Raw genomic sequence first — 27,226 nt, forward strand, 5'->3', positions numbered from 1 at the left:
ACTGATCCCTTTGTACCTGAAGTAAATAACTATGTAAAGTAAGTATAAGAAGCATCTTCTTGCTCTTTGCCCCCACCTACCTATTCCTATCCATATACATTTGGTAAGTGATCACCTCATTCCATCCAGCTAAGGTTTTCAAATCTAATAGTATATAGTATTTACCAACATCCAGTAAAATGTAGTTTTCCACCTAAATGTTAAATATCAAAACTTTGAATTTATCAAGACATTCTCAACTTTAGAAAAGTACAAGAATATGAAAAGCAGTAATAAATACAGAATGATGGGAAATATTCTTCAGAATATTGACTATATTTGTGCCAGTGAAAATGAATTACTAAATGCTTTTAATTTTATATATACTTTCATTAATAGATGATGAGTTTTGCCCCCCATCCTTCATAGAGTCAGTGTTAAAAATATGTAAAGTGTATGGGTATGAAGAGACACCAGATTGCCAGGCTGTCTTAAAGTGCTTGGGTCTCAGGCCTGTTTTGGTTTTGGTTACTCAGCCTTGATTGGCCTGCAGTTCCAGTGTTTGATGTTATCTGACTGCCTTGAGTCTCTACCTCCCTTGACCATGTTTGTAGAGACAACAGGGGGGGAAAACAGGAAGGCAAGAATGCCAGTATCTTGGTATCTTTAACAAGCCTGCCATCTTTCAAATGAACCATGTAGTGTAATAGATTTAGTGCTAACTCTCGCAAGAAAATTACTGCCATATCATATCTTTCCTTGGAAAGGTTCAACTTGGGTTATTAATGAAATCCTTATTAAGAAATTGGTCTTAGCCAGGCGCTGGTGGCTCATGCTTACTAATCCTAGCTATTCAGGGAGCTGAGATCCGAGAATCACGGTTCAAAGACAGCCCAGGTAAGGAAAGTCCATGAGACTGTTATCTTCAGTTAACCACCAGAAAACTGGAAGTGATGCTGTGGCTCAAGTGGTAGAGCGCTCACTTTGAGCTGAAGAGCTTGGGACAGCACTCAAGCCCAGAGTTCAAGCAAGAAAGAAAGAAGGAAAGAAGGAAAGAAAGAAAGAAAGAAAGAAAGAAAGAAAGAAAGAAAGAAAGAAAGAAAGAAAGAAAGAAAGAAAGAAAGAAAGAAAGAAAGAAAGAAAGAAAGAAAGAAAGAAAAATAAATTGTTCTTATAGCCTTAAAATGACACTCTGTCTTGCAGAGTATTAGGCACTCTAGGCCTGAGGATGCAGAAGTGTTTGAAAGTATCCTAAACCTTTGCACTTTTCATTTTCATGGACTATTGGCCTGAGGAGAGTAATTCCTCAGTGTGAGGTGCTCTTCTGCAGTAAGAAAGTTGATTCCTCTTTCCTAGAATGAGCTAGAAAGGTGATGAAATGAAGAAGTAGATAAGGACTCATATCTTTGTGGATATGTTGTGAGTTATATCTCAATCCTCATCCTCCCCTTCAAAGGCCCTCTTTTTTCCTCTGTACCCCCTCTTCTTTCTCTTCTTCCCCAAGCTTCCTGGTGGTCTTTTCTGCTATATCACTTCTCCATTCTTTATTCTTTCCTTTCTTTCCTGCACTAGAAAATCAGTCTCGAAAGACCTTTTTCAAGGCTCCTGTTCCTATAGTTCCACCTCAACCAATGAAAGACAAGTCAGGAGAGGGGAGGGTGATAGGAGAGAGCATGGGTCTTTCACTTGATCCTACTCCCTCCAGGATTTAGCATCAGCTCGGCCTCTTTTCTTCCTTTGTGATTGTCCACCTGTTCAGCAATCCTTCCCCACCCTCACCAAGCTGTAGAAACTCTATTCCCCTCCTTGAGTCAGAGAGAGGTAACTGCTTTCCACCATTTTGAGATTCTAGGTGTGTGAAGAGTCATTGTTGATTTTCCACACTTTGACTGTGCTGCTAGAAACAAGCCCGTTGTTAACATGTCTTCAGTTAAAAATAATGTCTTTATTCAAACTTCTTAGAACTGGCTTTTGTTTCCTGCTGGACCTAATCAGGTACCACTAGCTGTTCTCTTCCACTATTCTGAACTTGACTTCTTCAAGATGTCCTGTTTAGTTTTTGCAGTATTTCTTATTTGTAGTTACTAGACATACAGGAGTCCCTCTTAGTATGTTCCCTTGGACCAGTAGCATCAGAACCACCTGGTTTGGGGTTGGAAATGTAGCTTCCTGAGTTCCAGCCCAGACCTGTGAATTCAATCTTCTAGAAGTGTTTCTAGGGGTATCTTCTGTTTGTGAATTTCCCAGTGACTCTGGTGAATATTAAGTGATATGGTGATATAGTAGCACACATGATCTTTTGTTAAGAAATTAGAAGATCTGGCATTGAGTCTTGTCATTTCCTACTTGTGAAGTAGTGATGGCTGTATGTAATACTTCAAAGTCTCTGCTACTCCCAAAGTGTGATATAAAAGATCTTTGATTTCCATTAAGAAGGTAGTCCTAAATCTTACCAATACCATTATTACTTGTTACCCATATTTATAGAGGAAGGGAATGTTGAATTCCAACTAGAAGTTAGTGAGAAAAATTGCACAGCAGAATAGATAGCACTAACAGTGTTGCATTGTGTGTCTCAATATAGTTAGAAGAGAGGAGGACTTTGAATACCTTCAACAAAAAGAACTGATGGAAGTTTAAGATAGTGAATATGCAAAGTATCCTGCCTAATCTTTACCCAATGTATATATGAATCAAAAAGTCACATTGTGAGTTGGAATGTAGAGCAGTGCTTGCATAGCACATGACAGGTCTGGAGTTCAGTCCCCAGTGAAAGAACAGCAATAGAAAAAGATAAAGGGTGAACAAATGCGGCAGTAGTACTCACTAGACACTACGTTGAAAATGAATTATATAGCTTGTGGGTGGGGATGAAAGGGCGAGAACTGGGAGAGAGCAAGGGAAGGGGCAAGATCGTCCAAAAAGAAATGTGCTCATTACCTGACTAACATAGCTTTAACCCCTGTCCACATCCTTTTTATAATAACAAGAAAAATCACTTTAAAAAGCAATCACATTTAAAAACTAAAGCAATCACATTTTGTCTCATAAAGAAGCACAAATATTGTCTCAGCCAATAAAATAAAATTAACCAATGGTAAGAGTAGCAATGATGTGTTCTCATTCAGATCAACAAACTGTGCAAAGCTTTCTTTTTCGATAAGTAAATTGTAAAAATACTGTACAAAGGGGTTACAGTTACGTGAGCAAGGTAATGAGTACATTTTTTATCCGGCATTGTTGCCTCCTTTGTTTTTCCCCTACCATCCCTTCCCCCCCCCACTTCCTCAGCTACACCCCCACACCCCACACACCCTCCGCCTAAATTGTAAAGTTCGTTTTTTGACATAGCGTCTTGTACATCTCATTGTTGCAATGGGTCAATCTGTATCGCTATTTAAATAAAATCTTTCTAAATGTTCCTTGAGTTCAGGGGCTTATGGACCCAGGTTAAAAACTTCCATCTAAAAGTAATCTCCAGTGGCTGGGAAGTTGGCTCAGTGGTACAGTGCTTACCTTGCATGCATGAGGCCTTGGGTTCGATTCCTTAGCACCACATAAGCAGAGAAAGCCACAAGTGGCACTGTGGATCAAGTGGTAAAGTGCTAGCCTTGAGCTGAAGAGCTCAGGGACAGCGCCCACACCCAGAATTCAAGCCCAGGACCGGCAAAAGATAAATAAATACATAAATACATAAATAAATGTAATCTCCATGGGGCTGGGAAGGTGGCTTAGTGGTAGAGTGCTTGCCTTGCATACATGAGGCCCTGGGTTCGATTCCTCAGCACCACATAAGCAGTAAAAGCTGAAAGTGGTAATGTGGCTCAAGCAGTAGAGTGCTAGACTTGAGCTGAAGTGCCTAGGGACAGAGCCCAGGCCCAGAGTTCAGGCCCCAGGACCGACAAAAATAAATAAATAAAAATTTAAAAAGTAATCCCCACAGAAGAGCATTTGAAATCTGATACAGGTGTTAGGAGTTTATTTACTTCCACTAGAAGATAGCCCATCCTCCTTCTGAGTCATAGTGGTCAGAATTCTGACTCAAGGTCACCTTAGTTCAAACCTTGCCTGCACCAGGTTCATGAACTTCCCTGTGTCTCAGATCCCAATGTGAAGCTAAATGACACCTCTCAGATTAGGAGTCAAAATGGGGAGAGGTATGCCTGACACACATGGAGCACCGATATCAGCACAGCACCAGCACAGCTGTCTCCAGACCTTCCTTCACTGGTTATCAAGGGAACATGGCAATGATTACCAGGGACTCTGACGGCAGGGAAAAATAAATGACTTCCACAAAGACACAGGAGCCAATAGTTCAGGGAGTGGACAGTGTACACAAGGCACACTGAGAAAGGAAAAGAAATAGAAGCTAAAGAATACAAGGAGGTATCTAAAGGTTCTTTCTTTGCTAAAATACCTTCCCAGAGATAGCCTTCTTTGCAATACCTCCTCTTCTTTGTAAGGTTCTAAAACAATGGCTCCCAGTGTGGTCACCTCCAAGAACACTGAACAGCAGTGGACACAACTGGACATTTATTTATGTGTATGCTGGGAACTGAACCAAAGGCTGTGCTTTCTAGGTAAGTGCTCTGCCACTGAACTATCTCACCTCTGGGCATCATGAAACCCCTTTAGGGTAAAATAATCATAGGATTTGTGCTAATGGCACAGCTTCATTAACGTGCACTTATTTCATTTAGAGTTTGAGTCCCTATAAGACTGGTACTGACTCCAGAGACCTTGTCAACTGACTTAATGACTGTGGGGTGGAACTCAGGAGGGAGTCCCCTGAACTTTAGAAAGACAGTTATCGATGAGAATGGCACACCTTACATCTTAATTTCTAACTGTATTTCATTCCCACTCCACAATCTTCTTTAATTCATTTCACTCGTATCAATTTGGGTTCTCACAGAAGCAGACCAGAGAAAAGGACTTTCTGTGGCTTTCTGTGCTATCTGTAGAGGAGTAGGAAGTGGGACAGAGACAGGAAGGGTGCAAATGAAAGGCTCGTACACAGTGGGCAGCCCTCTAGGCATGTGGAACTTCATCTGCCAGAGAACTTGGAGGAAGCATAGTTATCCCAGCTGTAGTACAAGGGGGCTGGGCACTGCTCCCTGACTCCTATTGGTCACTCCTATTAGTTGAGGACTCTAAAGAGGGTCATTTCCCACCGGCTCTTGACCCTGCTAAAAGATTTGGTGAGAGTCTTCAGAGAAGCAGAGGCAGATTCCCCCACTGGATAATTCATGAATTCTAAATGAATAAAGCCTGAAGAACATGCTAGGCATCAGGTATTGCCCTTTCAGCTTTCTTCCTCCAGTCCTCCTGTTCAGAAAGCTTTTTCTAGGCTGTGAAGCTAAGCTTGACCCTCTTTGGTAACTAGTGTTGGTGAGTATTTCCAGATGAATGATGTCCACAGAGGTAGCAAAACCCAAGAACAAACATGCATTGATTTCTGCTTTGGTCTCATGGGCTACGATACATAGAGCCTGTAATGAGAAGGAATGCGCTAAAAATAATAATAATAAGTTCCTTTTTCTCAGCCTAATCATATGATCACTTGAAACTGAAACAGAGAAGGAAAAAGATCTCTATTTTAAAAAAATATTCAAACCATATTCCCTGAGAGATTTCAAACAATTGCCATTCAGGCCAGTGTTGTATTCCCTGGGATATGCTTCTCCAGCTATACCTTCATTGAAATTAAAAACAGAGACAGGAGTGCAGATGATGTAGTAAAAAGAAATTATCTGTGAAAACTGCTGACTGTAGATGACCCATAAAACAGCAGGTTAACGTGGGGCTGCTCAAATCCATTTGCCCTCACGATTCAGAAGCACTTATGTCTTAACGACATTTCAGCTAGAGCCTGTTCACCTCCATTAAGTCACAGGCCACAATGATTTCTTGTTACCCTACATATTTTGTATTTTAAGCACTGTCACCAAAGTTCTTCAGTTTTATTTGTCACAATCAACCTTTGAAATTACCTGATGAGAACTATTGGACCATTTATCTTACAACATCCCTATTCAGTTTCCACTTCTATGAAGGCTCTCTGGCCTCCTTCACTACCCCTGCTCAATAGAATTTCCTCTGTGGCCCATATCTGTGAGGGACTCATGGCTTCAGGCTTATAAACTTCAACTACTACTAAAACAAATAGGGGATTCTTTCTCTTATATAATAAGCACAGGGGGATTTTGAACATTAGTTCAAATGGAGACTGGTGTCCTTGAATACTGGACACTCTTAGTATGTTGGAATCTATTTCTTAAGCTTTCTGTCTCACTCATGGTCATATAGTAGCTACTGCCTTTCAAACATTAAGTTAAAGTTCAAGGCAGAAAGAAGGATATTAAGTTGGACCTGTGCCTTATTCTCATTGGCCAGATGGTGCCACATGACCATGACTAGTTCCAGGGAGGCTTGTAAAGCTAAAGATAATGTTAATCAGAGCAGTGTTGGAGTTGTATTCACACGGCAAAAGTGAATGGCTATCAAATACAGTGAAAACAGGGGTTATACCGTGGGGAAGGAACACTGTATTTGATGTCGGTATAATTTGGGGAGGGGAAGGGAAAAAACAAAATGTTTAAATAAGGATACAGGTTGACCCATTGTAACAATGAGATGTACAAGACACTATGTTGAAAAACAAACTTTACAATTTAGGCGGGGGGGGGGGGGGGGGGGAGGATGGGGGAGGAGGAGGGGGGTGAGAAGGAAGGGAAGGTATGGGGAAAAACAAAGGAGGAAGAGGAGGCAACAATGCTTGATAAGAAATGTACTCATTACCTTGCTCATGTAACTGTAACCCCTCTGTACAGTATTTTCACAATAAAAAACTTATTTTAAAAAAGTGAAGGGCTAATGTATAGGTAACCAAGCTGTCTATCTCAGGATCTTCACAGGTGCTTTTTACTAGGGGCAGTTACTTACCTTGGATATTCCCAACTGGAAATTAAGTCATTCTTCATTATCCCAGGACAGTGACTTTTTAAGTCTCAGACTTCCCACCAACCAGTGCATCTGGAGTTGGTATCCCCATTATTTTTTAAAATTTTCTGTTCCAGTCCTAGTGCTTGAACTCTGGGCATTGTCCCTAAGCTTCTTTTGTTCAAGGCTCACACTTTACCACTTGAGCCACTGTACCCCTGGCTTTTTCTGAGTAGTTTATTGGAGGTAAGAATCTCATGGACTTTCCTGCCTGTGTTGGCTTCAAACCGCAATCTTCAAATCTCAGCCTCCTGATTAACTAGGATAACAGGCATGAGTCACCAGTGCCCAGCTGGTGAATGAATAAGTATATAATTTTTAATCCCAAAGCTGTGACTTCCTTAGAATAGCATTTTTTTTCTTGGAATTGTGCATACTTTAAGCATATAAATATTATTTCTGCAGATAAGAGAGTCTAAGGTCTAGGCTGACCTGAAAATTCTGTTCTGTTGTCTTGTCTCCTAGGAATTTTTCAAGTCTGCTCTCCTGAAGTTACTCATTTTTGTTGTTTTCACTACAGTGGTTGATATTTTATCTTGGCTGTATGTGTTACCTGTACATCAAAGGATACAGTCAACATATTGCCACAGCAGTGCTATGCAGCACATGGCTTCACAACCTCCATGACATACAACAGTAAGCCATTAGTTGGCTTGAACTTGAACTGAACTTACCCTAGGTTAGAGAATTCACTGAATGTTTCTCACCTGATCTCTTATAGCCTTGGCAGGGACAACTTCGGTGACTCAGATCTGCTTCACATGTCTTTTTTTTTGCTGACAGGCTAGCTTAGGCAGATCCCCATGACATTATTGTTGCAACAATAATCATTATGTGTGAGGTGTGGTGTTCTGCTGTGTTCAAGCCCCTTTGCCCATTCATTACCATGTTCTGCTCACAACAGCCTTGTAAGCTCACTAGAGAGAACACTGATTCGCCTCATGTTGAGGGCTAAATGAGGTGAGAAGAGTCATTCGAAGTCATACAGTTCAGAAGCATCAAGCCAGGACTTGCTGTGAGATCCTGCACCTATCCTGGGCTTCCCCCAAGGCTCCAGGCTACATCTCTTTCAGCAGCTATTTGTGCCCAGCCAAAACTACTTAGGCATTTCTTTTGTAAGATTCCAGATATAACATCAGATACTCTGTGAATAGTATACTGGGATCCATTCACCTCATATGAAACATCCTATGCCAGCTGATCAGGGACAGGGTCCTTTGAGAAATATGACACACCAGGCTTCACAAGAACAGATTGCCAAAGTACAGATTCCCACAGGGGGAAAGAGAAGTGGTTATGAAACTTGAAGTAAAACTCCAGAAGATCCTTTTTCTTTTCTTCTTTTTCTTTTGTCATTTGTGGGGCTGGGGCTTGACTTTAGGGCCTGGACACTGTCCCTGTGCCTCTTTGTGCTCAAAGCTATGCTCTACCACTTGAGCTACAGAGCCATTTCTGGGGTTTGAGTGGTTAATTGTAGATAAGAGTCTTACAGACTTTCCTGCCCTGGCTGGCTCCACGGTCCTCAGATCTCAAGCCTCCTGAGTAGCTAAGATTACAGGGTTGAACCACTGACATCCACCTCAGAAGACCCTTTCTCTAAACCTGCATCACTTGTCATTTCTGGAGAAGATCCTCCATGGTCTCCATCATTTTGGTTGCTGTTGTAGGGCTTGGATTCCAGATTATACTGTAACACCTTTTGGGTACCCAAGGGTTGGGGCCAGTTCAAACATGTTTTTATATTTTTATTAGCATACGTCAAGGGATTTTCTGTGGTGATAATTAAGTGAGATATTCCTTACGAAGTACCAAGTACATGCATGGAGTTTCTCATAACCAACAGTAGCAAATGCAAATCATTATTATCTATGATATGATCATATCCTTCTGAAATACAGGAATAGTCAAATGAATCTGAAAACTGCCTTACTTCAAAAAATAAATAAATACTTGTGCCAGTTGTACTGACAGTGCCATCACTTCCAGTAGGCTCTCTGTATCCTATATCCTATATTTGGACTTTGTACCTTTGTTTTGCTCCTTTGTTCTATTTACTTGCGTATTTTTTTGTTTGTGTTTTGTTTTCTAATAAGAACCTGTTTTCCAGTGAATAATATGGGAGAGATTTATCATGGGGGTATGATAACACAGAGGCAAGCCTGCCCTCAGATGCCAGGGACATCCCTTCCACCAGCAAGGAGCCCTACTGCCTCGCAGGCCTTTCAGGGAGTCTCCAGAGGTGATTTGTCTCACAGGGTGTCTGGTTGATAGCAGGCTTCCCTGCCTCTCCCTGCCTTATGCATACAAACTAATGTGGCTTTCCATAGCTATCACCCTGAAAAGCACTAAGAGTTCAGTCAATTTCTGCTGTATTTTTACTTATTCCTCATACCAATCCAAGCATTGATATTACAGTGTGTTAGATGGCGCTTCTTGCCTTGAAACAAGATCAATATTTAATATGGGAACATGGTCCGGGTGAGATGGTTTTATGGACTTCTAAGCAGTACTGGCTGCTTCAGTGAGTTGAATATGTCAGTGATGGACAGCTTATTTAGATCTTGGTTAATCTACAGATGTGCAGTTCTGTGTTTCAATTACTGAATTTGGATGTCCTTTCAAGGATAATGTTAAGACCTGCATATTATTGGATCAGCCAAGTCACATAGCAAAAGAGGGTTTGAATCCATTACAATTTGGATATGATTTTTCTGGCTTATCCACCAGGCTGTAAAATACAGCATTAATTATTTTTAAATTGAAATCTTCTAAAAACAACAAAGGCAAATAATTTTGTACAGATTATTAATATGTCAATCAATAAAAAGCTATTTTTAAAGATTTCTCTGTATGTCCATCTTACCAGATCCTCAGAGGTTAGAGAAGTATAATAGGGTCTTTACACCTACACACCAACCACCTACATAGAAAATCACACAAAAAGACAAGTTCAGAGTGGAAAGATAGAAAATATGAATAATAATTTTTCAAAGGAGTCACACCAATGGAGAAACCATTGCTATTACTGTGATGAATGGCTTTACAAACTCTATGTACAGATGCATATAGACAGAACACATATGCCTAGAAAATGTAACAAAAGATATACATTACTATTTTTAACACTTTTTACTTAGCAATGTACTATGAATGTATTTTTTTATGAAAAGGTGGATGTTCCTCAACCCTTTTAATATTGTTACATTGGACAATGATTCATAGTTTATAAAACTCATCCCTATGGTATACTTTATTAACTTCTGATAATTTTACATAGCCAGCAGCTTGGGAATAAATATGTATTTGTGCATTTGTCTGGTGTTTCCCAGAATTGGAAATGTTAGAGTGTACTTTAGAATCTTAGAATCAGGCAGAAAAGACAAATGTTTATGTGTGTGCATGTGTGTGAATGCACACACACACGTATACAGAGGACTAAAAAGGGGACTAAATTAGTTCAATAGTCAACAGTCAAAAGCTTGAGACCATTTTATACTTAGGTTGCTACAGAAGGCTTTGTGAAAGACAACTCTTGAGTGACAGAAACTCAACCCAAAACAGCCTAAGTGTACAAGGCTCATGAAATTGGAAAGCTTAACTTGGTTTCAGATTGAACTGGGTTTGGTGTCACATAATGTTGGTAGGTGTTTGTGTGTGCGTGTGTGTGTATGCATGCATGTGTGCAGTATTCTCAGGTGAGCTCTTTTTGTAGGACAACTGGCTCCAACGTCTCTAAACCTGAGAGAAGTGTTTAAATAGGAAAAGAGGCCCTCTCTCATATCTTCTCTATTAATCTCTACATAGCCCCATAATCAGACTTTCTATTCTCCTACCATTGTAAGACAGAATAAATTCTGGTAGCTAACCTGTGTCTTACAATGAGGAGCAGGGGTGAGAGGATCGAGGACTCCACGTTGTGGAGCAGTCCTGTTCTCAACAGGAAAAGATGCGGAGATTCATTGAACCACAACTCAACTCATTGAGGTTGCTGGAAATTGAGCCATTGTAGATTCTTTAGGCTACAACTAATTGGGAAACTCCAAATCAACATAGCCTCAGCAATGCTTGTAGTATTTGAGAGAGTCCCGAGACAGAGTGGACTCTAGTAATATATGGCAAATGACTCAGTGATCCCATTAAGGACTCAAGTGCTTTCCAACTCAGGGTTAACTTCATCCTAAGTCCAATTTCCTCCAGTATGACTGCCAGTGGCAGCTAGAGCCCAAGTTTACTGTCCAAAAGTAGGAACATAGGGTGAGGAATGGCTCCCTTTGTCAACACAAACATTGAAAATATGTGGAGGGAATGGGGTTCCCTTAAAAAGGAATGGGAAGGGTTGGGAATGTGGCTTAGTGGTAGAGAGCTTGCCTAGCATCCATGAAGGCCTGGGTTTGATTCCTCAGTACCACATAAGCAGAAAAGGCCAGAAGTGGTGCTATGGTTCATGTGGTAGAGTGCTAGCCTTAAGCAAAAGAAGCTCTACCATAGTGCCCAGGTTCTGAGTTCAAGCCTCAGGACTGGCAAAGAAAAAAAAAGTGGGAATTAATGTTGGGTAGTCAGCCAACAAATGATATTTCATTTCTTGTGGAGGAAACATGAGGTTAGATAAGGTGAAGTAATTTCTGTCTAGAAGGTAGACTTCTAAGAGCTAGCCTGGTTATAGTTGACCAAGATGTAGAAACAGGTTTGCAAAGTCAGCCCAGCATGGATCAGGATAATAAGCAAGCTCAGTTTGGAAATGTTCATCTGTTTATTCTCCTTCATTTCAGACTACCTATGAGGCACCAATCCTGTACCAACTTCTGGAGATATGGCAATAATTATGAGATAAATTCAATGTCCTTATAAATTTCTCATGGGGGAGAAGTTCAACAGATAAATTAACCTAATATGGTATCAATTATAATGAGCGGGGGCAGATGAAAAGGGGTAAGTGGGCTGTTAGGTTGACATTTGAGGGAGAAACTGAGGGGAACATGGAGTTGGTCATTGAAATACTGAGCGGAAGTGTTCAGAAACAGCAAGTTCCAGGGTCCTGAAACAGCCATCCATGGCACGCTATGGAGAAAGGGGATGAAGACAAGAGGCCAACGGCCAGCAGTGAGGTAGAAAGGAAGCTGAGGCCAGTTCACATCAGGTCTTGCAGGCATTGCAAAGACTTTCTACTTGCTGTGAGTCTGAGGGTACATTCGTGAGAACAAAGAACATCGATGAAGCAGAGGCTGACCAGACCCTCAGACCCTCAGCTCTGCCTGACCTTGCCTCTTTCTTTTCTCCTCTCTTCTAGGCCATGTACATGTTCTACGCACTGGCCATTGTGTGCGATGACTTCTTCGTCCCCTCCTTGGAAAAGATCTGTGAGGTATGTCCCTTGTATTCCCTGTGTGTCTGGATAAGCCCTGGAATGGGTCCTGTGCTATGATTGGATTCCAGCCTCCTTGCTGAAATCCTGGTGAGACTTAGATGCCAGACACCTGCATGTGTGAAAGAGGATGATATTAACATAAAAGCTCAGTCTCTTTAGCATTCCATAATATCAACAGATCATCAGACTTTAACCAGCCAGCTTTTCCTGCTGCATTTAGCCATAACTGGTGCTAGAATGGTCCCAAAGTGTCCCCAAGGACCTGGGGAATACCATAACCTGGGGCCACTCAATTCCCTTTTGGAAAATGGAGTCATATTTGCATGCACTCCATATATCTCCTCTATACCTTAAATCATCTCTAGATTACATGTAATATCAAATGCTATACATATGCTGTAAAGATAGCTGCCAAACTATGTTGCTTATGAAATAATAACAAAAATTTTCAAGACAAAAATTTGGAGCTAGGTGCTGGTGGCTCACACCTATCATCCTAGCTACTAAGGAGGCTGAGATCTAAGGATCACAGTCCAAAGCCAGCCCAGGCAGGAAAGTCTGTGAGACTCTTATCTCCAATAAACCACCAAAAAACCCGAAGTGGCGCTGTGGCTCACGTGGTAGAGCACTTGCCTTGAGCTGAAGAGCTCAGGGACAGTACCCAAGCTCAGAGTTCAAGCCCCACGACTGACCACCCCCCCCCGAAAAAAATTAGGCATGTTTTATTTAGTTTTATCCAATGTTTATCAGCCATCATTGGTTGAATTTGCAGATTAGAGCCCTCAGGAAGGGCCATCTGCCTTTGTGTTTTGCTTCCCCACTTTCTTTTCCTCTTTTAGATCTTGCCATTTCTTGCATCCTTTTCTTCCTCTATCTTCCCGTCCTCCATTTCCTTCTGCTTTCTGAACTGTCTCAAGATAAGAATCCTGTGACACCACACACTTCCCTCAAGACTCCTCTCTGTATATGTTACAGACAAGGTTCATGAGGAAACCCAAAAGGCACTAAGGTAAAAGAACTGGACACAGAGATCCAGGAAAGTGTCTAGATCACAGATCATCACAGTGAACACTTAACCAAAGAGCATGTTGAATCTCATTCATCAAAACATATTTACCCTATCTAAGAACTCTCTCATTCTCTTTCATCTCTCCATCTATTCTGAGGCATGTTTTGATTTATCTTCAAGATTTAAATTTATGATTCATTTATTGTTCATTCGGCATCCTAGTTAGCAGAGAACGTGTCTCCCAGACAGAGCTCCCATCTGGATCTCTAGTTTTATTATGTCAATGATCCTCAAATCTTGGACAGCAACTCCTTCCCATCCTCCTCCCTTCAGCATCTGGCTCAGTAGATCTTAGGGAACAAGGAGGGAAATGGCTAGAAGTTACATTTCTAAAACATTCCCAGGTGATGTCAAGGATTCTTACTTGGAAATCACACTTGGAGAATCACTAACTTAAGCCATTTCTTCTACATTCTGGAAGGTTGTTTTTGTTTGTTTACTGTTTTGGTACTTATAAATTATCACTCCACAATAATATACTGATTTCTGCCCCCAGACAGTCCCCCTTTTACATTCATGTCTCATTATTATTTTCATCCTCCCCCTCCTCCTCCTCATCATTTAAGTCAAAATTCCACAAATGAGTAAAAACCTTTGATGTTTGGCTTTTTTGAACTTACCTTACTCCACATGATGAGCTTGAATTGCATCCATTTCCTTACAAACAACATAGTTTCCATTTCTATGGCTGAGTAATACACCATGGTACTAAATATCTATACACACATACACATATACATTATATTGACACCATATTTTCTTTAGCCATTCATTGGTTGGACACCTTGGTTGATTCCACATTTGACTATTGTGAATAGATCTGTAGGAACAGAGAAACCAGAGCCTAGAGACTTTGAGAAAACTTGCTCCAAGATCACCCAACTAGTTAGGGGAGGAATCATGATCTGAACCTGTCAGCCTGAGCTCTACCCTCCATGCTTTCCTGCCCCTCTGCTCCACAGAGATGAGCTTATCCTTGTCTGTCCCTAACTCTGCCTGCTGACAAGATACTGTGGTTCCTTGGGGGGACAAAAGCCGAGCAAGGGAGAAAGCTCAAAGGGAAATTGGTTTCAGCTTTTGTGAATGATGATTTGGGAAAGAAAGCTACGTTATTCAACACATCATAGCTAGGGATAGATTCTTAGTTTCCAATCCTTTAGAGTCATTTACAATAGTGAGGTTGGTGGGAAGCAAGTGAAGGAAAAGGAAGAAAGAAAGAGGACCGGTGTCACGGTGATCCTGAAGCACATGTCACGCCCTGGTGTTAACAAAGTCCCTACTCCACACTACCCACTTCACCCACCCAGACCTCAGTTTGCCCTTTTCCTTGTGTGAAACCCCAACTAAACATAAGGAGGTTTCTTCATGAGACATACAAAGATGTCTAGCACATTGGGAAATCCTATGTCTAGGGTGAATAGAGGCAAAGGAGGCAGGGAGAGGGAGAAAGGGAGGAAGGAAGGGAGGGCATCGAAGGGTGAAGCCACAGCATTCGTTCCTGGGGCATAAGCAGAAGCTTATGGACCAAAGATGAAGTCAGATGGGAAGAGCAAGAAAGCTCTGAAGCCATGATAAAGTCTCCAGGGCAGCAGTAGGTCTTTCCAAGCAGTAAATATTAAGCTAGGCTCTGCTTAGGCCCAGCTCTGTGCCAAAGGCTGTGGAGGAAACCAAAATACAGTATTGTTCTTTCCCTTTAAAGATTGACAGGTTCTAGAATGATATCATTGGCTCTCTGTGTAGTAAGTCTTGTATCTGAGCATTCAACCTTAGATTGGAAATATTTTTTTAAAAAGTTCCACCTGAACTAAATATGTACATACTTCTTTCTTGTCATTATTTGCTACCAGTATAGCAATTATTTACATAGTAAGTAATCTAGATTTACATATGAAAGATTTATAGGTTATATGTGCACACTACAAACATCTTCAAAGCTTAGTATCCTTGTGGTTCCTTTGCTAACAAACATATAGATGGCTATCTACTAAGAGGGTGGATGAAGTGATGGGAACTTAGAAAGTGAAAGAGCACAGGGATTAATGATGCTGGGGGTGGCATGGCAGGGCCTGTACAGGGGACAGGACCAGAGGAGTGGTGCTTGAAGGAAAGATCTTACTGACCAAACATTTCAAGAAAATATAAATGTGATGGCTGGATAATACACTCCCATAATCTCAACACCCAGGAGACAGAGTCAGGAGGTTTGTGGGTTAGAGGCCAGCCTGGGAGTTACAGACCCAGATCAAGGGCTTGTAGTAACTTCTTGGATCCCTGTATGTCAGGCTGGAGAGTAAGGAATTCTTCCATGCCCGAGAAGCAGCCTAGAACTTACCCAGACTATATCATAGCCATTAGAAGTGTAGAGGCAAGAAAGTCTCTAGCTGCTGATTCTAAGACCCTAGGATATTGCCAAGGATCAAGGAAATTGGAGATGAGATAGTGAATGGAAGGAGACATGGGAAAAGCAACAAATGGACTGGATGAAGAAGAGAGCAATAGGACATGAGTCAGCTTCAGAGGCTGTGGAGCCTGGGGGGAGGGAAGGGGCAAAGCTCACCACTGTGGCTCACAGCAGACCAACCACAACAGATCTGAACTCTGTGTCAGGCTATCTTCCTTGCCATCCTCTGCTCCACAAGACTGAATAATCCAAGCATGCCTCTGAGCCACGGTTTTCCGTACCTTATGGGTTTGATTTTCTTCACTCCTTGTGAGAAGTTGTGCTGTTGAGTGCAGAGCTGAGGAACCCAGGATGCAAGATAAAATTCTTCTCCTCCATTGGGGTTCTTGCTCCATGCCGCTCCTTGCCCCACAGTCCATTGTCCATCAGTCCATTGTCCATCAGTCCATTGAGCCAGTAGCTTTCCCAAGGCCATGCTGCCCCTCTATGGCTGAGCAAGGGGGTGCAGGTGCTGTGGGAAAGGGAGGATGGCATTCCAGACTAGTGGTCTTGGCTGGGATGCAAGAAAGGAACTGACTGCTCACCGAGAGCCAGAAACTCTAAGCTAAGTCAGGATGGAGTACAGAAAACACAAAGACACTAAACAGCTTCGAGTGTTTATTACTTGTCCTCTTGCAAATCACCTTTTGCTCTAACAACCTGGATGATCCAGAGAGTCCATCGTGTGAGCCACCTCAGCAGAGATGCCATTTGATGGCTTTCTACTCCACTCCGACTCTGCGGCCCAAGATATGAAGGTCAAATACGGGGAGTGAATATCAGAAGGGGACCCCACAGGCACACCTTCCCCCAGAGCCACCTTTTTAATCATCATAAAATGAAAGCTCCAAAACTGCTTCCCATGAGCTGTATTCAGCCTGAAGTTATCAAGGTGTTATAAAAATCAGGACATGCTGTACACAAATTTGGGTTCTTGTTATCTGAAATCATAGTGTCTGGCAACACTGAAGATACAGCACAGCTGTGCTGTCAGACAGGTGAATGCCCACTGTCACAGTGTGCCTGCCATCCACTGTGGCTTCAGCCTCCTCACTCCTCACTCCCCTTCTCCCAGAACACCCCAGGATGCTTTGGACTTGGGAACTCCTCATTCTTCCCCAGAGCTTTTGACTCTTGAAAGCCATGCGTCCCCTCCAGAATCCTGCCTAAGAAGGATGGGGAGAGGAGCTTTGTCTGAGCAAGGTCCAGGAGGAGTGTCTGGGCTCTGGAAAGAGAAGGAAATTCAGAAGGTCTGAAGATCGGAGCCAAGCCCCAGGTCACACTGAAGCTCTGACCCATCATTTTTCAGGGATTGAGACCTTAGGAACCATGCTCACCTGCACTCCCCGTTGGGATCCCAACTCACCTGTGCTTTGTCTTTTTTTCTTCCACAGCGTCTACACCTCAGTGAAGATGTGGCAGGGGCTACATTCATGGCAGCAGGCAGCTCAGCCCCAGAGCTGTTTACATCAGTCATAGGTACGTAACCACACGAGGGCAAGAGAACACATCTCAGCCTTTGCCTACTTTAAAGCAAAGTGCTGTAGAGATAGTGGCTCCCAAGCTGGGTTTGTCGGCCATGATAGCAAGTGAAGACCAGGGGGCCCTAAGCAGAGCATCAGTTCCCACAGTGCTGTTGGCTTATTTAAGTGATACTTTTTTTCTATTTGAACTTGACCCAGACCCAGGACCCATAAATCAGTTTCCCCTTTGCGAAGCTCCCACCAATCCTCAGTTGTTTCCCGTAGATCATGAAAATAATCCGGTATTTGGAAAGGTCACCAAGTCCCACTAGGATATAGCTAGGCTATTTGAGCCAGGCTGACATCTAGTCTGTGTTTCAGGGGTCTTCATCACCAAGGGCGATGTAGGAGTTGGCACCATTGTGGGCTCTGCAGTGTTCAACATCCTGTGCATCATTGGTGTCTGTGGACTCTTTGCAGGGCAGGTAAGAAGGACAGCTCTTTTCTGGTGGTGAAGCAGGGAATCTGGAGTTGAGGGGCATAGTGCAGAGATGGGTTTTTCTTGCTGGGATGCAACTACATCAGGGACCGGTGATCTTGGGAAATGGTAAGTTGGAGTCTTGTACCCTACAAAGTTGGACCAGCTGGAATGGCCATCTCTGAAGATTAATGAGGCATAGAATCATCAGTTCTCTATAAATAATAGCCATCTTGAAAGATAGAAGTTATGAATTTGAAAGTATCGCTCATATTGATGGGCTATGGATGTGGCCTAGGATGAACTAAAACAATTTTCAGTCTAGTTTAGCCCAGAGGAAATAAAATAAATGAGAGAAAATGAATAGGAAAAGACCCACATTTTTTTCTGCCAAAATAATTTGAAGTGGTCAGTTTCAGACACAGCTTTTCTTCCTACAGAGGTGGCATTTTATTTCTGTGTTTGCTTTGGCTGCTTTAGGAGTTCAATGGGGGCATGCAGGCCTATATGTTGCCTAGTGCCAGGAATTGTCTCATGAATATTGGTATCTACTTTACAAAGTCTTGGGAATTTGATTAGAAGTCACCTAAAGGTGAAGCTGTCAGTCAGCCCAATTGCTTCTAGGGAGGAAAGAAACTTCTAGAAAAAGTAGCTTCTAGAAGTCTAGTGAAGTGACTCCACTTGTAATACTGACCATAATCAGTGACCATAATCACCCAGTCAGCAGCTTCGATATGGTTGGTGCTGTGCCCTGCTGGAAGTGGCTGGTTGACATGAAGGGCTACAGACAGCATCTCCTGACAGCTTTCTCCCCAACGCTGTGCCAGCCACCATCTCTTTTCAGCAGCCAGCAGGCATCCCTCCTGTCGGTCTTTCTGATGCAGACTCAAGAGTACCCATCAAGGTACATTTAGGTGCACCATTGCTGGTCTCTATAGCCCATTTCTTACTACCGCCTTTTCATGTCATTGGTTTGTCTGAATTGCCAGGTTGTGTTTGTTTGTCACACTCTTAAGTAACAGGGAGAGGGGTAATTTTTTTTCCAGTATTAGAACTTGAATTCAGGGCTTCATGCTCATGGTTTGCTTTTTCCATGCATGGAGGATGCTACTCTATCTCTTGAGCCATACCTCCACTTCTGCTTTGTGCTGGTTCTTTGGAGTTGTCTGCCTGAGATGGCTTCAAACAGCAATTCTCAGATCTCAGACTCCTGAGTAGCTGAGAATTCCATAGATGTGAGCCACTGGTGCCCAATAAGTGGGTCATCCTGATCTTGTCAGTAATCAGCTCCAGGGTTCCCAGGCAGATAGGATCCTTCTGAAAAGGGACTTCTAGACAGTTGTTTCGGCTCATGATGATTTGCCCAGCTCATTGGACTGAATGTTTTCTATTTTCCCAGTGATCTGCTGTCTTAGATTTTGTGGGCCTGCACTACAGAGCTTTTATAATCCTCCTGTGTATGTGGTTGGCATATCTTGCCTTTGGTGCTTGTTGCTTGCCTCTGCTTGGTCACCGCCTTTTTGCCTCCCAGAGATGAATAGTCACACCAATGGAGTCTGTTGCTATTAACACTCTCTTAATTAGCATTGTCACCTTTAGCACTATGATTATTAGGCTGGCCATTATTAGTGTTGTCATTAGTTCATTAGTCATTTGTACCTGAAGCTTGATTGAAAAGCAAGCCCAAAGGGGGAAGAGATCATGTAGACTCGAAACAAATGACTGGGTGGGGTCTAGTCAGTGTCACACACAACTAATTACTTAGGAAATGGCTTTAATGCATATGTAGCGCATAACTCATCAGCAACACAGTTCTTCATCAGCTTGGTTAGAATGCCTGCCTCCAGGGCACATGGCTGCCTGAACTTCAGCAAATGCTGCTGTCTGTCCCTGCATCTGTGCTGGGTCATCTCACAACTCAACCTAACAGCCAGGATTGGTATATAAGTCCTTATAGTGACTCTGGGAGCCAGATGTTCCTTCCAACTTCCTTTGTCCTGTTCCCATTTGGAGGTTTCCAAAACTATCCAGTTCTCTTTTCCAGGGTTTTGTAGAACTCTAAAAGTCTTTGTAGAGGAAGCAAAATTGTTTTTTAGAAGGAACATGGACAGGGGAAATCTGACTGGCCTAAGAACACATTTGGACTCTGTCATTTTCTGAATAAGGGACTTTGGAAAAGTTACTTCTCTCTAAGTCTCAGTTTCTTATCTACAGAGTGGGTAGAAGCACCGCTATGTGCTAACATTGCCACCATCATGAAACTAGACATGCAAACATTAATAGTACCTGGCCCCCAGGATGTCACTACAAGTTACATACCATTATCAACTCCAGTCCCTAGAGTTCTTACCACCTCAGTCAACCCCAGATCACTGGGAAATTTGACAACTTACTTGGTGAAAGTAAGGAGCATGAGGGGTTCCCACCAGACACATGATGGGGAAAAAGGAGGAAGTTAGACAAGTCTACTCACTGAGAATCAAAATAAGATATTAACAGGACAGTTTTAGAGGACTAGCACTGGGGTCGATGTTGCCTGATGAGTGGGAAAATAAAAATCTGGATCCTTTTTTTCAAGAAAATAAAAACTAGAAATGAAAACTGCCTAGCTTTGCATTCACAGAAACCTTCCCAGGAGGCAGAGCTGGTTCAGTGGAACATTATGGCAAAGGATAGAAATTGGGAATTGACGTGATTAGTAAATCCAATCATGGGTCTCACTTAGCATTATTATTTATGTTGATCTGCACCTTCATTTGGCTGGGAGAATTACTAGTGAGTGTCTGTGGGTCTCTCTCTAACGAATTTCAGTATAAAGGGCAGTACATGACGAAGTCTGTTACCCATCTGAAATTAAAGTAATTAAGCTGTAAGGTTTGAGCTCCTGTCTCAATTAGGGTTTTGATGAATTCAGTGTAATTAAATGTCTGCTGTATTTGCAGTTTGCAAACATACCCAATGTTTCAGTGTTCGCCTAAGGTGCTTTGGGGAGTTTTATGGGACTGGACGGAAATTGCTTCTTAGAAACCGGCTTGGAGGGTTGTTGTTGGCATTCCTGCAAGACATTTACAGGTCTGTGGTCCTACTAGGTTGATTTTTCTTTTAAGAATAAAGAATAATACTGAAGAGAGAAGGTCTTGATGCAATTTTACATATTGCATTGAAAGGACTTCATGCCAATTTTGTAAAACAATGTGCTTATGAACTTATATCCAGCATTCAGAGCATGTTAAGCTTTAAATACAAAACCACAAACAGAGAGTAAACAGTTTAACTGCATCCCAGATTAGGACTTCATCTTCTGGTTATTACAGGCCGGCAGATGGCTCCAGCTTATTATAAAGAGCTTCCACATTGGCTTCTGGCATCCTCAGAATGTTCCTGATGTTCTTTGGCAAGGCCCATCTAATCTTGGCTGAGTTTACCTTTCTTCAGATATACCCTATCTGAACTGGCTGTTAAAACTAAGTAGAAGTTGCAGGTCTGAATTGAAACTGGCCTTTGTTTCAGTATCCCCAGGAGACACTAAGCAAACATTCAAGTGCAAGTAGTTAATTTTGAAAGGTAACCCCATGAAATGCCAGCAAAACTCAGAGGAAGTGAGGTAGGGAAGAGGAGGCAGCTATGGAAAGTATGCTATTGAGCAAGTTATACTGTGGACAACTGGGGTTTCATTCAAATGTTGGAATTAGATATCCAAGAGTCTGAATAATTTCATGTCACCCACCAACTTCTATCATTCATTGGTTAAGTTTCCTCTTTAAGGAATATGAATTCTCTAGCAATCCTGGTTTGTTGAGCATCAATAGAGTGGACTTTGGGGCCCGCAGAATATCCAGCTAGACTGGCATTGACTATTAAAAGGACCTGAAATGTTACAAGTAGGTATGTATAAGGGGGCCCATAAAGCAGAATCAAGACTAAAACTTTAAAATAAGCCATGTTGAGCTTCATCTTCAACTCCACTGGAGGAAACACAAGCATCAATACCAGTGGACTATTCAAAGATCAGAGCAATAGGTTAGGGATATAGCCCATTGATGGAGCACTTACCTAGCATGTGTGAAGCCCTGGGTTCAATCTTCAGTGCTAGGGGAAAAAAACAAAAACAAACAAACAAACAAACAAGAGTCCAGAACCAGAACATCTTGCATTTAGAGAATGTCTTATAATGTAAAAAAAAAAAAAAAGCAGCTATTGAGAAGGAAGGAAGGTGTGACATTGCCCCCCCAAAAAGTATTTATTACCTGACATGATTATTAAGTCAGATTATCATAAGCCAGGACTTATTGGCTGACTTCTCTATATTACCTTAAGAATAACTATTAAAAACTGGGGGCCAGTGGCCTCACATCTGTAATCTTAGTTACTCAGGAGGCTGAGATCTGAGGATCACAGTTCAAAGCCAGACCAGGCAGGAAAGTCCATGAGATTTACCTCCAATAAACCACTTAGAAAACCGGAAGTGACACCATGGCTCAAGTGGTAGAGTGCTAGCCTTGAGCTGAAGAGCTGAGGGACAGTGCCCAGGCCCAGAGTTCAAGCCCCACAACTGACAAATAAAACAAAAACAATAACTATTAAAAAGGCCCAACTATTCTTTATTAAGCCTCTCTAATATGCAGGCCCCCTACTCAATGTTCTGGGAATGTTTGTAGAAATACACTGCTGAGTTTTGAGATAATGCCATTCTTACTGACCACAGGAAAGTAGATACTGAAAGCTTGGGGAGAAGGTCTACCCATGTAGTTACGACTAGAACAGACATGTTGGCTGACTGTAAAACCTATTCTCTTCTCACTATGCTCTTAAAATATCAAGATGTAATTACTGTATCTCATGATTCACCTGAGATTTTTTACCTGTGCTTTATAAGTCTGGCCTGTACAGCTTGAAGACAATGCAAAGAATGGACATATCGGTACAAGATGGAGTCCAAGACTGATGATGAAAGTACTCAACCCAGCCTGGAACCATCTAAAAACTTCTAATCACACAGCATCTTTCGCAGGGCAGAGGGATGGTTTGGACTGATAAGCATAAAGGGAGCTCTACAGACCATCCCAGTTTATACCTGGGTTCCTAGCCTTCTGTTCCCCCAGATAAAACCTAACACATGGCCTGTCATGTGCCAGTTCTGGAAAGCATTCAGATCCTCAAGAGGGACTGGAAAAGGCAAGGCTTGAAAAGTCATTTGCTACCAATGGCTAAGCCTACAATAGAGTTAAAGGCCTTTTTCCCACTATTTTAAGGGAGATGAAAGGATACAAAAAGAGATTCCCTGAGGCATGGAGGAAGTAAGGGGTCAGAAGCAGGATGTTTTGATAATAGGTGCTGTGAGTGGTAGGAAAGCAAAATGCATGGTGCAGGAGTGAACGAAGGCCAGTGCCATGGCCTTTGGAGCAGTCATTGGATTTTAGGACCCAAGAAAACAGAGTTTCTCCCTGTGTCTTTTACAAGCTACCTAGTCAAGAAGGAGGTCCCTGTCTGAATGCAGATCCCTAGCCCCACTCCCAGGCCAACTAAATGGGAAGAGCAGCTGAATCTGCTTCAGCTCCAACAGCTGCATTCACATTCTTAGGCTAATGCTGGCCAGAAAGTACAGGCATCCCTGTAGCATGAACAGTCTCCCTTTGATGTCCTAGTCATGTAACTGGCCATTTGCCTAAGGCAATCTCCTCATTGTCTCAGGTAGTTTCTTCTCTCTGGCTGTTCCTACCTTCTTCCCCTCTAGGTCAGGTCCTGGTAGAGTGCCATATGTGATCTTTATGCAAGACACTTATTTCCAGGCTCAGAGTTCCAAGCCCTGAGCTGCTCCATTTAGATTGCCTCCCTATCTTTTTACCTCACATCTCTGTGTTAGCTTTGACTTTGTCTTCCAGAATTTGTTTCTGGTTTCATTTACCTCTTTGAACAGTCTTCTGAAATCAGATCCATTCACAGATCCACATTTAGATTAGTTAAGAGGCTTTTAGTTTCAGGTAACAAAAATTATCCAACTCTAACTGGCATTGTGTATGTGTGAGAGACAGACAGACAGACTGACTGGGGATTGAGCCTTAGGCCTTGCACATTCGAGACAAGTACCCCATGACTTGAGTTACTCTTCTCATCCTTCCAGTTAGCACCTTAAACAAAGAGAATTAATTGGTGTTTTAATACCAATAAATTCAGAGGAAAGTGGACATCAGGTATGATATGATCAAGGATCCAGCCCTATTTTCATTATTCTTTTGTCTCTCATCTCTGTCTCCTTCCTGAGACGGTTTTCCTTCATAGCAGAAAATGACTGAGGCAGTTTCAGGGCTCATATATACATATCACATTGATCAAGAAAGAGAAAGAGTATAACTTCCTGCCCATACCACCCTCCAACCTCCACTTAGCATCGTCATATAAAATCTTGTTGGGCCAACTCAGGTCTGATTAAACCATTCTGGTGAAGGCACTTGCATTGCCCTATTGATTTAGGTTAATCACAAACCACCTACCCATATCTTTTCTCTCCTGTAGATAAACATCTGATCAGTTCCACCCAAGATGTATAGGTTTTAGTCTCTAGTTCTAATACAAAGGTAAGTGGTGAAAGGGAAAGGCTTGTTCTGCCACCATGCTTGGCCACACATGAACGGTAAAAGGCACAGATTGCTGCCCCAGGATGTTCTGTGGGCATACATTTGTTATTTCTATTGAGCAAATAACCTAGTAGTATTACTGCATTGGATGGTGTGTTTGATTAAGAAAAAAAAATGCCAAACAGCTTTTCAAAGTAGTTGAACTATTCTATTTTCATCAACAATGTTAAAGATTCTGGTTACTTGTCATCAGCACCAACATGTGCTATTATCAGCTTTACTTTGTTTTCTTTCTGACCATTCTGGCAATTGTGAGCATGAATAGCACCTTGCTGTGCTTTTAATTTGCATTTCCCTGATGAGCCAGGATATCGATCATCTTTTCCCTGCAGATTTCCCAACTTCTTTGGTGGAAAAATCTGTTCAGAACTTGGTGTGTTATTGAAGGTTAGCTGTCATCCTACTCCATTGTCCAGGCAGTCTCAAAGTCACTCCACTCAACCACTCCTCTGAGTCCTTCTGTCCAATTTGTTTTTATTTCCCAATCAATAGAGAGTGGGACCATTAGAAATGACTTCTAGTGGTCACGGCAATGCTTTATTAGTGTTTTTGTTCACATTTGAGTTTACAAGAGATGTGCTGAGTATATCACTACTCAACTCTGCAGAAGAAAATGAAGGGGTCACTTCCCTTGTGCCCAGCAAGGCCAAATGCAGCCATAACTGAGATGTCAGAGGCATCATCACAAAATATGAGGAAGAAAGCCAGATGTGCTCTTCCTGGCAGCTGTGGATGTAAATCCCTTTCACATAATTAAGCCTCACATCATCACCCTGGGAAGTGTGAATCAGCACCTATATCCTTAGAAAGTGTTTCTCTGGTACTGCCATAGACCATACAAGGAGCCCAATGCCTTGCCACCATTACCAATGAGCCATTACCAATCCTCTCAAGAACAGAGTCTTAGCTCTTGACACAAAACCATTTCCTTCCAGGACACAGTGCATACCACACTTCATTTCAGACAAGTGGGCTCTGGGCTCTTGGTTGGGCTCTGGAATCTCTTGGTTGGCTCATACCTAAGTGAACCAAAGCTAGGCTGGCCCTCAAGAAAATCACAGAGTAAACAATCTTCTGGGCACTTCTAGGAAGCTGGTGAAAAAAACTTGCCTTCTAGAATTGGGCTGAAGGATGCTAAGACTCCAACAAGGATGGTTGATTGGTAGATTGTTAGATAAGTAGGTGGGTAGAGAGATATGTAGGAAAGTAGATGGATGCAGGATGGATGGATGGATGAATAAATGATGGGTGGATAGAAAAACAGAGATATTAATACAGTGGGATAATGAACTAGGAAGGAGACACACAGTAAGATCTACAGTGAGTGCCTGAGAGAACAGGTACTCTTACAAAGGGCTTTCAAAATGAAGGAAACTCTGCAAAGGCTGATGGTTTAATGTAGTGGGAAAAAATACTACTGTCTTCCACTTTGAGAAGAAAATGTTACTGCTTAAAATGTACCTTCTGATTCAAGTGTTGCTACAATCATGAGTCACTCCTCAAGTAGAGGAAACACCCCATCTGAACACACAGACAGCCGTTGCCCCTGGAAACACTGGGAAATGCTGGTCTGCTGGCTTCATATGCTAGAGTAAGCAAACAGCAGTGCCAAGAGCAATAGGAAGTTGTGCATCCAGTGACCATCTCCATCCTCAGCAACCATGAAATGCATGATGTGGCTTCAAAGTTATAACCAATCGATCTCTTTTCTGCCAGGAAAGAGTGATGGTGCTAGACTATAAGATCCTCCAGAGTCCAACTAGTTTCTATCTGATTCCCAACATAGCCTCCAACAACATAGGAAGAGTAGTGCTGGCTATTGCTTAGCACTCAGATGATCTTTTTGTTGTTGGTGGTGGTGGTCATGGGGCTTGAACTCTGAGCCTGGGTGTTGTCCCTGAGCTCTTCAGCTCAAAGCGAGCACTCTACCACTTGAGCCACAGTGCCACTTCTGGTTTTCTGGTGGTTAATTGGCAATAAGAGTCTCACAGACATTCCTGCCTGGGCTGGCTTTGAACCACAATCCTCAGCTCTCAGCCTCTTGAATAGTTAGGATTACAGGTGTGAGCCACCACTACCCAGCTTCAGATGATGTTTGATAAGCTGAGTGCCTGAAATCCTGGTGGTTGGATGGATGTCACAACTTGTTTTTAGGCACACTGAATGCAGGAAAATTGAAACAGTAGAAACTCTTTGAGAAGAACCCACGACAAGTCATAAAACAGAATTAACAGTTTAATGTTGCCTTCTGTTCACTGACTATTATGTACATACAGGCACAGGGCATGATAAGTGAACAAAATAGGAAAGATTCCAGCTATCCTAGAGCTTGTAGACCAGTAATAAATCATAGAAAAAGAACATGTGGACCAATAAATGATTTTAAAAATGAAAGTGGAAATGCATTGGGGAGTAGGCTAGAAAATGACAGGTGGGGGAGGTGGAGAACTGGCTTTAGTGAGCTTGATCAGGGAAAGTATATCAAAAGAACACTGGATTATGCGGGCAGCCCCATAGGAGAAGGTCTTGGTCTAGGAGAAGAAAATACCAGGTAGAAAGGAGAATAGGTATACATGACTAAGCCTGGCATGGATGAGAGTCAGGGAAAAAAAAGGCCAATTTCAAGCCTAGTACAGGAGGAGGAGTGAATGTGGTAAAAAGAGAGTTTAGGGAAGGTGACAGGAAAAGATCAAGTCTGACCCAGGGTCCTGATGAGAATTTGGATATAATGGGAAGCCACTGAAGTATTTAACTCCACAGACTAGCATTTTCTGATTAATCCTTTAGGGAAA

General features: G+C 42.2%; 1 protein-coding gene across 1 annotated transcript in view; it reads left to right on the forward strand.

Annotated features, from left to right (window-relative positions):
- Slc24a3 (solute carrier family 24 member 3) overlaps positions 1 to 27,226 on the forward strand; it is a 469,379-nt gene that overhangs the window by 340,205 nt on the left and 101,948 nt on the right. The window contains exons 4-6 of the mRNA XM_042666545.1: positions 12,272 to 12,346; positions 17,253 to 17,337; positions 17,703 to 17,806. Coding sequence (XP_042522479.1) covers positions 12,272 to 12,346; positions 17,253 to 17,337; positions 17,703 to 17,806 — 264 coding nt within the window. The remainder of the gene's footprint in view (positions 1 to 12,271; positions 12,347 to 17,252; positions 17,338 to 17,702; positions 17,807 to 27,226) is intronic.

Source organism: Dipodomys spectabilis, unplaced genomic scaffold, assembly GCF_019054845.1.
Source record: "Dipodomys spectabilis isolate Male_0828 unplaced genomic scaffold, ASM1905484v1 ptg000365l, whole genome shotgun sequence".
Classification (NCBI taxonomy): domain Eukaryota; kingdom Metazoa; phylum Chordata; class Mammalia; order Rodentia; family Heteromyidae; genus Dipodomys; species Dipodomys spectabilis.